This window comes from Chiloscyllium plagiosum, chromosome 7, assembly GCF_004010195.1.
Source record: "Chiloscyllium plagiosum isolate BGI_BamShark_2017 chromosome 7, ASM401019v2, whole genome shotgun sequence".
Taxonomy (NCBI): Eukaryota; Metazoa; Chordata; class Chondrichthyes; order Orectolobiformes; family Hemiscylliidae; genus Chiloscyllium; species Chiloscyllium plagiosum.
This window is the reverse complement of record NC_057716.1, coordinates 75,041,108-75,054,720: the sequence shown is the minus strand read 5'-3', so window position 1 is coordinate 75,054,720 and position 13,613 is coordinate 75,041,108. Positions and strand designations below refer to the sequence as shown.

At 39.1% G+C, this 13,613-nt stretch overlaps 1 protein-coding gene across 1 annotated transcript in view; it reads right to left on the bottom strand.

Moving 5' to 3' along the window:
- The window catches only part of thsd7ba (thrombospondin, type I, domain containing 7Ba), a 901,507-nt gene that overhangs the window by 406,209 nt on the left and 481,685 nt on the right, over positions 1-13,613 (bottom strand). The window contains exon 10 of the mRNA XM_043694069.1: positions 6,929-7,120. Within this exon, the coding sequence (XP_043550004.1) occupies positions 6,929-7,120 (192 nt within the window). The remainder of the gene's footprint in view (positions 1-6,928; positions 7,121-13,613) is intronic.

The window sequence follows — 13,613 nt, the reverse complement described above, 5'->3', positions numbered from 1 at the left end:
ATGAGATGGACATAGCACACTGCAGAATAGCAAATTGTGTGCCCTCTTGACTGAGTACTGCTGACCAGCTGCCTGGTTTCGTGACTGCATTAATTGGCACAGCAAGATAAGACTTGTATGTTGCCAGCTAAGTGAGTGGGTGCTAAGACTGCAGCCCTGAGATGCAGTCTGGTCCATTCTTTGAGCTGCATACCTGTCCATGTTTGCAAAGTGTCCCTGGTGCAGCCTTCCAATACCAATTAGTGATGCTGCGTTCTGCAAGACAGGTCTGTGCTTCCAGAACACATGACCAGTATAAAAGAGAGAGAGAGGTGCCATGATGGTTATGAAGGGTTGGTTGATGCTGGATGCCAATGTCCATGGAGGAGGTGTGCACATGACTGGATTATACCCTATGATAGCTACCTTATGAGAGCTTCATCAACAGGGAGTTCATTCAGAGCAACAATAAGCTGAATCTGTCAGGTTCCTGAACTGGCTTCCACATAGAGTTATCTCGACATTGAACTTATTTGGTAAAAAAAAGCAGAATATTAATGAGACAGATTGAGCCAGTAACAAAGCATTGAAGAAACAATAATTGTCCATAGTTGGCAACTCGTTATTGCCTAGTGAGCATCACTGCTTGTGAAAAGTAGAAAAGGTAGTTTGAGTTGCTCCTGACATCAAAATGGGTCTCATGGGATTTCTCATTTGATTCTGCCACAAATCTCACCATAGACAGAAAGGATTCTGCCCATTTCTACTTCACACAATGCTTACCATATGGTGTAACTAGGTATCAAAACAGCTGCCTCCCTGAAGTAGGTGCAACAAGATTAGTTTAAAAAGTAAATCTTGCACACCGATGAACAGCTGCAAACCAATGAGGTTTGAAAGTTCAAGCACACTTTTTGCAAACGGGGAGGAAGGTTTTTTTCAGTCATTTAGTCCCAGTGTCCCTGACCTGAGGAAATCTAATATTAATGGCTGTTGGCTACCCCAAATGAAAATTCTATTTTCCAACAATGACAAACATTCATTTTAGTGTAAAAAAAACAACAAATAATTGAATAGCTTTTAAAATTACTTATCCCTGTTCTGTTTTTCGCACTTGAGGAGTAACTTACCAAAGGATTCCTCTACTGTCATTAGTAAATATTACTTCAATTCAGAAACAAGTCTGAAAGTCACTGTTACTACAATGTAGAAAATGCTCCATCCGAACTACCAATGTCCTTCACTTTGATGAATGGCTAAGTTAAAAAAAACGTTAAACAGCCACACTGTTATTGCAAGAAACTCTTGCTAGCTGCTTTTGAAAACATCATACTGTGCTAAGCAGCCTACTAGGATAGCATAGACGTACCAGGCAAAAGACTGATTGCGTTAAGCTGCCTCAGTATAAAGAAACCATTCATGCAGCCAGAATAATTGTTCTCTGTCAAGAATATGTGAGACCAAGTGGGAAAGTAGCAGCTGGTATTTTGTCTTCAAGAAAAAGGCAGCATCTTTGTGGGTGATGGATAATACATAATGCTTGCTGCCAATGGAAAATCTGTTGCATTCTGTTCACAGTGGCAAAGAGAACACATAACCATGTAAGATGACAGCCCAGCAGAATGCTAATTTGTAATGGCTGAAGTTCAGTAAATGGGCTGCATGCTTGAAAAGTTATCTGCTCATGTTGCAGATTAATTTTGTTCTGTGTATTAAAACCCTGCAAGAAATGAACAGGTCACAGCTTCTTTGTTTGTCAACAAAAAAATTAGGGAGACAATTCTGGATATCATGAAAGGTATCCAACCAAGATGCACAGCCACATTTGTTCTTGCCCATAATTCATTTTCAGTGGTAAGATATTACTACACTCCAGAAAACCCAGATGATTTTTCTCTTCCCCAACTCCTAGACACTTATTATACACTCTTAACATTACTTAAATGAGATTAACTAATACCAGAGATCCAGGTAAAACATTGGTCTGTTGTGGTCAGTATGGTACTTCCTTAACCAAATCAGCCACTATTTGGAAACAAGCTTAAATTTTGTAACTTCCCTCATTTATCATTATACAATTTCAATCTTAGATTGAACTGACTAGAAAGATTTTCTTCATATGAATTATTCTTCTCAGACATGGGTGATTCCATATCTAAACCGAATACATGCATCACCATGTCCTGACATTAATTTCCACTGAAATCTTATTCAGTAGTTTCTTCAGCCAAACAAACATTTAAGTCCAAAATTCACAATGTGTGAGTTGAATTCATACGACTGCATTTTAATTATAATTAATTCTGCCATTTTCCAATAATATACTCACACATTTTCCTGTAATATTGCCCCCTTTCTGTCCTATGGCATAATTGTACCCCATATTGATGTAGTGTATATGGATTTCAGCAAGGCGTTCAATAAGGTTCCCCACAGTAGGCTATTGTACAAAATGCAGAGGAATGGGATTGTGGGAGATATAGCAGTTTGGATCAGTAATTGGCTTGCTGAAAGAAGACAGAGGGTGGTGGTTGATGGGAAATGTTCATCATGGAGTCCAGTTACTAGCGGTGTACCGCAAGGGTCGATGTTGGGTCCACTGCCGTTCGTCATTTTTATAAACGACCTGTATGAGGGCGTAGAAGGGTGGGTTAATAAATTTGCAGACGACACTAAGGTCGGTGGAGCTTTGGATAGTGATGAAGGATGTAGTAGGTTACAGAGAGACATAGATGAGCTGCAGAGCTGGGCTGAGAGGTGGTAAATGTAGTTTAATGCAGACAGGTGTGAGGTGATTCACTTTGATTGGAGTAACCGGAATGCAAAGTTCTGGGCTAATGGTAAGATTCTTGGTAGTGTAGATGAGCAGAGAGATCGCGGTGTCCATGTACACAGATCCTTGAAAGTTGCCATCCAGGTTGACAGGGTTGTTTAGGCCTACAGTGTTTTAGCTTTTATTAATAGAGGGATCGAGTTCCGGAACGATGAGGTTATGCTACAGCTGTACAAAACTCTAGTCCAGCCGCACTTGGAATATTGTGTACAGTTCTGGTCACTGCATTATAAGAAGGATGTGGGAGCTTTGGAGGGGATGCAGAGGAGATTTATTAGGATGTTGCCTGGTATGGAGGGAAGGTCTTACGAGGAAAGGCTGATGGACTTGAGGTTGTTTTCATTCGAGAGAAGAAGGTTGAGAGGTGACTTAATAGAAACATATAAGATAATCAGAGGGTTAGATAGGGTGGACAGGGAGAGTCTTTTTCCAAGAATAGTGATGGCGAGCACGAGGGGGCATAGCTTTAAATTGAGGGGTGATAGATATAGGACAGATGTCAGAGGTAGTTTCTTTACTCAGAGAGTAGGAAGGGTATGGAATGCTTTGCCTGCAACGGTAGTAGATTCGCCAACTTTAAATACATCTAAGTCGTCATTGGACAAGCATATGGACGTACATGGAATAGTGTAGGTTAGATGGGCTTCCGATTGGTATGACAGGTGGCACAACATCGAGGGCCAAAGGGCCTGTACTGCGCTGTAATGTTCTATGTTCTATATATTATTTAAATAGTATAGCCTTTATCCAATCATGTATCATAAGAATTACTGTTGGTTTCAAAGGACTCACACTGCAGATAATTGCGAACAAGGCTTCAGAGCCTTACCAGATGTTACAGTATTGTAATTACTTTCAAGTACAAAAATAGCCAAACTACTATATCAAATAACAGTTGGGTTAGAAAGAGCTATGAGCTGTGACGAAATTGCAGGTTCACATGATATTTGTTCTGATGGTTTATAATTTTAGCTGTGGCCCTTGGTTGCAATTTGTTCCAACCCAAATGTTTCTGTAATATTTTATAGCTACAGGGATCATGGACACAGGTTATTGATGAACGAAGAATGCTGAATAAAGACTAATTGAAGCAGAATAGTAGCTGAAGACAAACTGTGCTGTATCATAAAAGCTATCTCTAGTTCAGAACATTCAAACAAAAACCATCCATTGATTGCACATGTAAGGCTGGAAATAATATCAAAAAACTGAAGTGTGGAGTGTGTTATACAGTAGAAAAACTGAACTGAAATTGGAATTAGAATTGAAATAAATTGAATGAACAGATTTTATTATACTACTACAATTTGAGGATTGAAATCTTTCAATTATTAGATTTCATTTTCCTGATTTTTTTCAAATACCTTGAAATTCTCTTTTAACCAATGAAGATAATAAAGTTTCAAACACTTCTTAAAATTTATTCATTAGATATGGATGACCATGGTGGGCCAGCCTTATTTGTCTGTCCTGAGCTGTCCTTGAGAAGGTGGTGGTGAGCTATGTTCTTGAAACATAATGCTCTTAGGGAGAGAATTCTGGGATTTTGACCCAGTGACAATAAAGCAATAGCGATATATTGCCAAGTCAGGATGATGAGTGGCTTGAAGAACTTGCAGGTGGTTGGGTTCCTGTATATCTGCAGTTCTTGGAAGTAGGTGTGGGTTTGGAAAGTGTTGTTTAAGGAGCTTTGGTGAATTTTTGCAGTGCATTTTGTGGATAGTACACAGTATTGTTACTGAGTATTGGTGGTGGAGAAAATGGATGCTTGTGGACATGATGCCAACCAAGTGAACTGCTTTGATCAACCGCATCTATTTCTGGGCAGCACACTTAAGAAAAGATGTAATGACTTCAGAGAGATTGCAGAAAACTTGCACAGAATGGTTCAATGGTTGAGGAAATAAGATACCGAGAAAGAGTGGAGAGATGGACTTGTTTTCTTTGGAGGAGAAGGTCAAGAGGAGATTTGATCGAAGTGTACAATGGCAGAATGACTGAGAGCATGAGGGCACAGATTTAAAAGATTTTGCAAAAAGAATCAGTGGAGATATGAAGCAAAACATTTTCATGCAGCAAGTGGTTGGAAGCTAGAATACATTGTCTGAAATTATGGTGAAGGTAGGTTTTATTGAGGTATTCAAAGAGAAATTTAGTTATTATCTGAAAAGGATGAATTTGCAAAGGATAAGGTTTGACAAGTAATACTGAATAAATCATTCCTCTAAACTGCTAATGTAGACATGATGGGCTGACTGTGGTTCTCTATATTCAAATGTTCAATGATAAACAGGATGATGCTCACTGTTGCACAAGTAATCATTGTTTTCAATATCTTCACAAAATGGGTATCAGGTCTTAACTGGTAAATTCCAAACCTGCAACCATTATTATCTGGGAGGATAAAGGCAGCAATTAGATGAGAATACCACCATCTGCAAGTTCCCCTCTAAATTCCTCATCATCTTGATGTGGAAATATATATCACAGCGTTTTTAGTGCTGCTAGGTCAAAATTCTGGAACTCCCTCCTTAACTTTGTGGTTTTATCTACACCAAATGGACTGCAGCAGTTTAAGAAGGCAACACACCACCACCTTCCCAAGTGCAAAAAGGGATGGGGCAATAAGTACTGGCCCAGCCAATGATGCTCACTGAAAAAAATATTCTAATTTATAATGCACTCCTGAAACTAAAAAGAGTTGATATACACTTTAGAAAATCGAGAGGATCCAACTGGCCTTTATCTCCCATGGAGGAGGAAATCATTTTAGGAAAGTGAAAGCCTTCATGTTTCTTACTGCAAAAATTGAATTCTACTCCCTTCCTTGCCCCATGCTCGGTTTGTGCAGTTTTTCTGAGTGTCAGAAATTCCTTTGATTACGACCCCTCACTCACCTCTTCTGAGATCGGGATTGTGCCTTAAGCAGATTTGAACTGCACACAGTTGCTTTGATATGTTGGTGTGGAACTTATAAGCCCTAAAATCAATGCCCAATTGGAGAGTTTGTGACTGAGGAGTCATGAATATTCTGATCATTAAGTGTTAAATATAAAAATGAATTCAAATGTCACTTTTAAGTGTTGTATTTTAACAAAGATGCATTTAATCATAGTGATTCATCTCTCCTGAAATGGTACGTTGACGATTACTTTGACCAGTATCAGGTGCTGGTATGCATTAGAGTACTTTTCCTTCTGGAAAAAGTACCATAATGTAATCAACACCGTAGAAAAACATGAATTGGAAAACTCCTGACATCTCATAGGCCATGATTTAAATGACGCGTGAAGTTCACATAGGTATATATCTTTTGTTAACAACAGATTGATCATTTGAGGTGATTTATTTGTTTGAATAACATTTATGAATGACTTTTTTCAGTATGAAGTGTCTCTGAATGATGGCCACTTGACCAATAGAGGTACGTGTTTGTCAATTCAAAGGTATTCTAACCATATTGAATAATGGGTTATTGACTGTGGAAGGTATGGAAGCATCATAAGGGTATGAAGGAATATGGAGTGGCATGGGGAATATGAGAGGCATGGAATGTCATAGAGAGCTTGAAGGGGCATCAGGATAACATAAACGAGTGAAAGAATAATTCAGGGAACTAGGTTGTTATTGCAATGAAGTGAACTAACCAGCTTCTGTTTAGATCTCAAAACACAAGCTGTCCTCATATTGATCTCTCAGAGTCAAAAATATGTCAGGAGTCGGGCTCAGATGTAGACCTGGTCTCGGAAGCAACAGAACCTTATATTTCCCCAGCTCAACACCAAAATCAGGATTTGAATCTGTCGACATTGTTTTCAGGACATGAAGAGTTTATTTACACAGTATTATCCGCAAGTAAGTGTATATAAGTTACAAATTATTATATTTATTTAAAATACACTTTAAAAGCTTCATATAAAGCATTATTAATATATTAATGGCTGTTAATATTAGCAGACAAAGTGTTAAGTTAATAATACAATTGTCATACAACCTTTCTGACCTCCAAACAATGGATGATAATGAGTTTTTATTGTCACAATTATGACTTATTTTGTTCACAGTGAAAGGTACTTTTGAATAGCTGCTAAAAGTTTTGAAGACATACATGCTTACCGTCTCCAGCTAATGCTATAATATATCTGGTTCTGCTTTGTTTGCCCTCTGCATTTTTGCTGGAACATGAGCGTGAACAAACTGACCACTCTGACCATTCACTGAGAACACAGTCAGATGGACAGGGCACTTTGCAGGTACCATGCCTAGGAAGATAGGGCTTTCCACATAGCTCATCTGATGTTACCTCCCCTGCAAAACACAAACAAGAAAATCTTCAACCACATGTTGCTACTTACCCTACTTATCTTGATTAATTAGGTTTAGAAGCATAGGAATAGGATATGGCTATTCTGCCACTCAAATCTGTTCTCCCATCAATCCAATCATGGCTGACTTGTACTTAGTCATCTTCATTTGATAAACCTCGAAGCTTTCATATAACAAACATCAATCAATCAATACCGGTCTTTAAAATCACAACTTACCCATCATCAACAGCCTTTTTGTGGAAAAATTGATGTTAAGGTTATGTGGTTTCCTCTATATGTTATAAGAAAATAACATATTTCATCTCTAATTGGTGTAGTAGAATGCTGTCCTGGGCTAGATTTTCCAACCAGTTGAAATCATTTATCATCTTTATCAACACAATTAAATCTCTTAATCATCTTAAATACCTTGATTAGCTCACCAATCAATCATCAAAATTTAAGGGATTACAGCACAAGCTAATGGGTTTTGAGAAGATTTGTGGTTCAGGTTGAGGCTCTGGATGTAGGTTTGCTCGCTGAGCTGGAAAGTTTGTTTTCAGATATTTCATCACCATACTGGGTAAGATCATCAGTGAACCTCCGAATGAAGCACTGATGCTGTAGCCCTCTTTCTAGTTACATGTTGAAGTTTCCTAGGGTTGGTGATGTTATTTACTGTTCTGACATCATTTCCTATGGTGATGTCATTTCCTGTTCTTTTTCTCAGTGGGTGGTAAATGGGATCCAAGTCAATCTGTTGTTGTTAGAGTTCCAGTTGGAATGTCATGCTTCTAGGAATTCTCACACATGTCTCTGTTTGGCTTGCCCTAGGATGGATGTGGTGTCCTTTCTCATCCGTATGTAGTGAGAGTGCGTCATGTCTTCTTGTGGCTAGTTGATGATGTTCACGTATCCTGGTGGCTAGTTTTCTGCCTGTGTGTCCAATGTAGTGTTTGTTACAGTTCTTGCAAGGTATTTTGTAAATGACATTATTTTTGCTTGTTGTCTGTATAGGGTCTTTCACGTCATTAACTGCTGTTTTCGTGCGTTGGTGGATTTGTGGGCTATCTTGTTGCCAAGGGGTCTGAATAGTCTGGTAGTCATTTCTAAGATGTCTTGATGTAGGGGAGAGTGGTTAGGGTTTATGGGCATGTTTTGTCTACTTGTTTGGGGTTGTTGCTCAGAAATCAGTGGACTGTGTTTATTGGATACCTGTTCTTTTTGATTGCAGTGTATAGTGATTTTCCTCTGCTCTGCGTAGTTACTCTGTGCTGCGTAAAATTCACTAAAGGAGGAAAACTACAATAAACTGCCATTCCTAGATGTTGCAGTAGAGCGAACAGCCAATGGGGGACTTCAAACCAGTGTCTACAGGAAAACAACACATACAGACCAATTATTGAACTGCAGGAGCAGTTGTAACATCCACAAACAAAGCTGCATTAGACCATTATTTCAAAGAGCCACCACACACTGCAGCACCAAGGAACTATGCAGAGTAGAGGAAATTCACCTATACAGTATATTCAAAAAGAATGGTTATCCAATGAGAACAGTCTGCTGATTTCTGAGCAACAACCCCAAACAAGCAGACAAAACATGTCCAGAAACCCTAGCCACTCTCACCTTCATCAAAGACATCTCAAAATGACTGCTAGATTACTCCGACCCCTTGGTAGCCCAAAAACTCACCAACACACTAAAATAGCAGTTAATGAACTTGAAAGACCCAATGCAGACAACAAGCAAAACTAATATCATTTACAAACCTACAAATGAACCTTCCAGCTCAGCAAGCAAATCTACATGGTGACACGGTGGCTCAGTGGTTAGCACTGCTACCTCATAGCACCAGGGTCCCAGGTTTGATTCAAGCCTTGGGCGACTGTGTGGAGTTTGCACATTCTCCCCCTGTCTGTGTGGGTTTCCTCCGGGTGCTCCAGTTTCCACCCACAATCCAAAGATGTGCAGGTCAGGTGAATTGGCCATGCTAAGTTGCCCATATGTTAGGTACATTAGTCAGAGGGAAATGGGTTTGGGGCGGCACGGTGGCACAGTGGTTAGCACTGCTGCCTCACAGCGCCAGAGACCCGGGTTCAATTCCCGCCTCAGGCGACTGACTGTGTGGAGTTTGCACGTTCTCCCCGTGTCTGCGTGGGTTTCCTCCGGGTGCTCCGGTTTCCTCCCACAGTCCAAAGATGTGCAGGGTCAGGTGAATTGGCCATACTAAATTGCCCATAGTGTTAAATAAGGGGTAAACGTAAGGGTATGGGTGGGTTTCGCTTCGGCGGGTCGGTGTGGACTTGTTGGGCCGAAGGGCCTGTTGTGGACTTGTTGGGCCGAAGGGCCTGTTTCCACACTGTAATCTAATCTAATCTAATCTACTCTTCAGAGGGTCGGTATGGGCTGAAGGGCCTGTTTCCACACTGTAGTGAATCTAATCTAATCTACATCCAGCACAAGTTAGTGTGAATCTCTTCATAAATTAGCCCTTTTAAACGTGGCATGATTTCTATTGCCATACCCCTTCCAAAGTCAAAATATCTTCTCTAAGGTTGACACCCAAAATTGATTGTCAATGTTAAGTTGAAATTGGAACAATTAAATATAATTTCCTCTATTTTAATTTCAGACTTGTAAAAATAATTTGTAGATATAGAAGAATAACAAGCACTGTAGCAAATATTTAGTAATATTGAGTGGTGAAAATAATATGGCTGTTTTACAGCAAGAGGTTAATTTCATACATCATTCAGTTGCAAAAATAAGAATTCATTCCCAGTTTTAAAAAGGTCAAAAATATCTTCTGTACATAACATTGAACAGGCTGGGAGGGTGTCAGAGGATTGGAGGAGAGCTAACGTAGTTCCATTGTTCAAGAAGGGTAGTAGGGATAATCATAGGCCAGAGAGTCTAACATCTATAATAGGGAAACCATTGAAAAAAAAATTTTGAGGGAGAGAATTATCACCACTTTGAGAGGTAAGGTTTAATCATGGGTGATCTACATGGCTTTGAAAGGAAGAAGATCATATCTAATAAATTATTTGAGGAAGTAACTAAGTATATAGATGAGAGTAGTACAATTGGCATAGTCTATGAGGGCTTCAGTAAGGCTTTTGCCTCATCTGGCAAACTGGTTAAGAAGATAAGAGCTCATGGGATCCAATTTGCCAAGAGTCAAGACACATCCAGGTCCTTATCCCCATTGAACTTTCAAAAGACCATAAGATATGGGAGTAGAATTAGGTCAGTCGGCCCATTGAGACTGTTGTATCATTTGATCATGACTGATATGGGTTTTACAGCCACAGACACATGAATGAATAGGGAGGTCTATTTATTTTGTGATATAGTGAGCACTCTTAAGCCACTTAATTGTCTTAATATTTCAGGTAATGTGGACAACAGGCAGAGACCATCAAATAGACTATTATTATGCTATTAATTATTGATGTATTATTCTTTTCAATGACTTTAATGTGGGGGGGGGGGGGGGAGTAAGCAGGAAGGATACACAATAAACCCTGAGAACCATTTCCTCAACTTTGCCCTTTCAGCTTAAAAATTGTTCATAATTTTTTTAAACATAACTTTGTTACTAAGAAGTCTTTAGTTGATGGATAAGTATACACCTTTTAGTTTACTTGTATTTATTATTATTTAACTCTTCCTGAATAATTTTTTTCTTTAATTCTTATTTAAATGGAGGCTTTCAGAAGGCTGCAAGTGTAGAGGATTTGCAATGCAGAAATCTCAATTTCCTTTGGAATATGCTACCATGCGGATTCCATAGGGTCCCCATGCACATTTCCAATCCATGCTGGAGTAATGACTGTACAACTGCCTGGTCAGCAGAAAATCTGTGCCACTGGTCTTTACAGTTTTCTGTTTCTCATAGAATGAACTTGCTTTGTCCCAGCAACAATTTCAGAATTGCAGTTAGAATATTGAAGGGAGCCTTTAGATCAGAATACTGTAGTACATAGGCAGGACATCACAGTAGTTAAAAGATTACTGTGATTGCTGACGCAACCCAAATACATAATAAAATAATATTAAGTTTTATTAAAGGAAATGGTCCATCATTGAAAATAGTCCATTTAAACGTTTATCTGTGCCATTGGAGACCAAGCACTTTTCTTAAAGGCATCCTGTCTGTGTTCAGCTTAGGCACCATAGGCAGCTGTAGCTTTCTGATTCTCAACTTTAGAATGTAGGAGTGATGAGTGGGCTGAGTACTGCTCATTCATTCCAACGAAAAATCTGATGCAGGAAGTGAAGTTTCATTGTTTCACAGTCCATCAGTAATTGCTGCCTGCACAAAGACCAATTTTTAGACAAAGCTACAAAAGACAGGAGAAAACACTTGTCTCAAGTGCTGTATTTACTCCCTTGGAGAATGGGTGGATGTTGTTGTTTTGCTGAAGGATCAATTAGCTCTATTACCAGAGTCGGAAGCATGCACTGACTAAAAGCATCAAGTCCTATTGTTCACACCACCAGCCAGTCTCCAAGCAATTTCCTTCTCTTATCAATAACTATGGGAGGAGCGCCTCTGGCAAAATGAATGAGATAGCCAAATTAGCCTGAAATATTTGTCAGTTTTAAAATTCTTCATTTAATATTCCACATACAAAATACTTCATGTAATAAAGTCATGAATAGTCTATATATTAATTAAAATATTCAGAATACTGTTCAGTATTAAGTCTGAGTTAGACTGTCTGAAGCAGCATGTGGCTTTTCTATATCCCAAAGCAATTTTTCATGATAGCAGTTTCTCTTTATCAATAACAATAGTCTATTTAAATTCCACATCAGTATAAATGTAGTCTTAGTGTTATTACAGTTGTTTTTCCCAATAGCTCCTAACGCTATAAGAAGAAAAGCCTGGCCTTTCCATGTAGGATTATTTTAATGCTGGCATTAATATTTTCCAAAGAACATACATGGGAGAATCCAGACTACTATTATTAAGCTAGTGACTGGGAAGTGTGAGAAAAACCTATGGTGATTTGCACTGACTTCCCTTCACACTGGGTGGGCCCTGCTATTTCTCTTTGTAGCTCTCTCTATCAGCATAGCTAAAATCAGAAACTCGCCACATCAGAAATCAGGGATATAAAACTACATCCTACTTTTCAACCCGAGTTAAAGGAGAGACAAAAGGTGCAGATGAAAAGTAGAGTACCAGGAACAAAAGCAGAAACACAGCAGATCTTTTAGATAAAAGAAAGAAAACATAATCCAATTCAAAGGAGAAAGAAACACATATTTTACAGCATTGAAACAATATTAAATACTTCAATTTTTCAATACCAAAAGAGTGAGAGCACAGAAGTATTGAGACATAGAAGACAGGAGGAGGAGTCGGTCATTTGGCCCTTCGAGCCTGCTTCACTGTGCAATATGATCTTGGCTGATCATCCAAGTTAGTATCCTATTCCTGATTTCTCCTCAGACCTTTCTCCCCATATACCAGCCTATCTAGCCTTTATTCATAGCTGATTCACCCCAGACAGGGCAACCAAATGGGAAACCTCCTCTGTATCCTCTCTAATGCAATTACATCCTTCCTAGAGTGTAGTGACCAGAATTGCACACAGTACTCAAACTATGGTCTAAGTAATATCCTGTATCACACTATCATGGCCTCCCAGCTCTTAAGTTCTCTGTCTCAACTAATAAAGACAAGTATCAGTTTGCTCTGTACTGCATCTCTTATGACTATAATTCCATTAAGTTCCTCTCTCCCTTTCACCACCTGATTTACAACTATGATTGCAATGTTCTTTGTATACTTTATAATGAAGACAGATGTAAAATATTTGCTCTTTCCATCTGCCATTTCATCATTATCTCCCATTGGCACAGTGGTTAGCACTGCTGCCTCACAGCGCCAGAGATCTAGGTTCAATTCCTGCCTCAGGTGACTGACTGTGTGGAGTTTGCACATTCTCCCCGTGTCTGTGTGGGTTTCCTCCCACGGTCCAAAAATGGGCAGGTTAGGTGAATTGGCCATGCTAAATTGCCCGCAGTGTTAGGTGTAGGGGAATGGGTCTGGGTCGGTTGCAGATCGGTGTGGAGTTGTTGGACCAGAGGGCCTGTTTCCACACTGTAAGTAATTTAATTTCTAACATATAGTGTGCTTTCCCCTTAAAATGTTTCTTTAAAATAGCAATGTGTTCAATCTGAGTATTCCGCAATATCCCCTTAAATCCGAATTGATCTACCCAGTTCACTCCAACTAGTTCAGCTTGTATGTCCACACATATGGTCCTATTCAAGTTTAAAATATTCATCTTTGACCGAATATTCTCCTTTTTAACTATGATGAAAAGCTAATTGAATTATGATCACTGCTACCAAGGGATGCCTTTACTCTGAGGCCTTGAATTAATCCTGTCACATTCCACAATACGTAGTCTAATTTTTAAAAATTAATTTACAGAATGATGGCATCACTGGCTAGGCAGCATTCATTACCC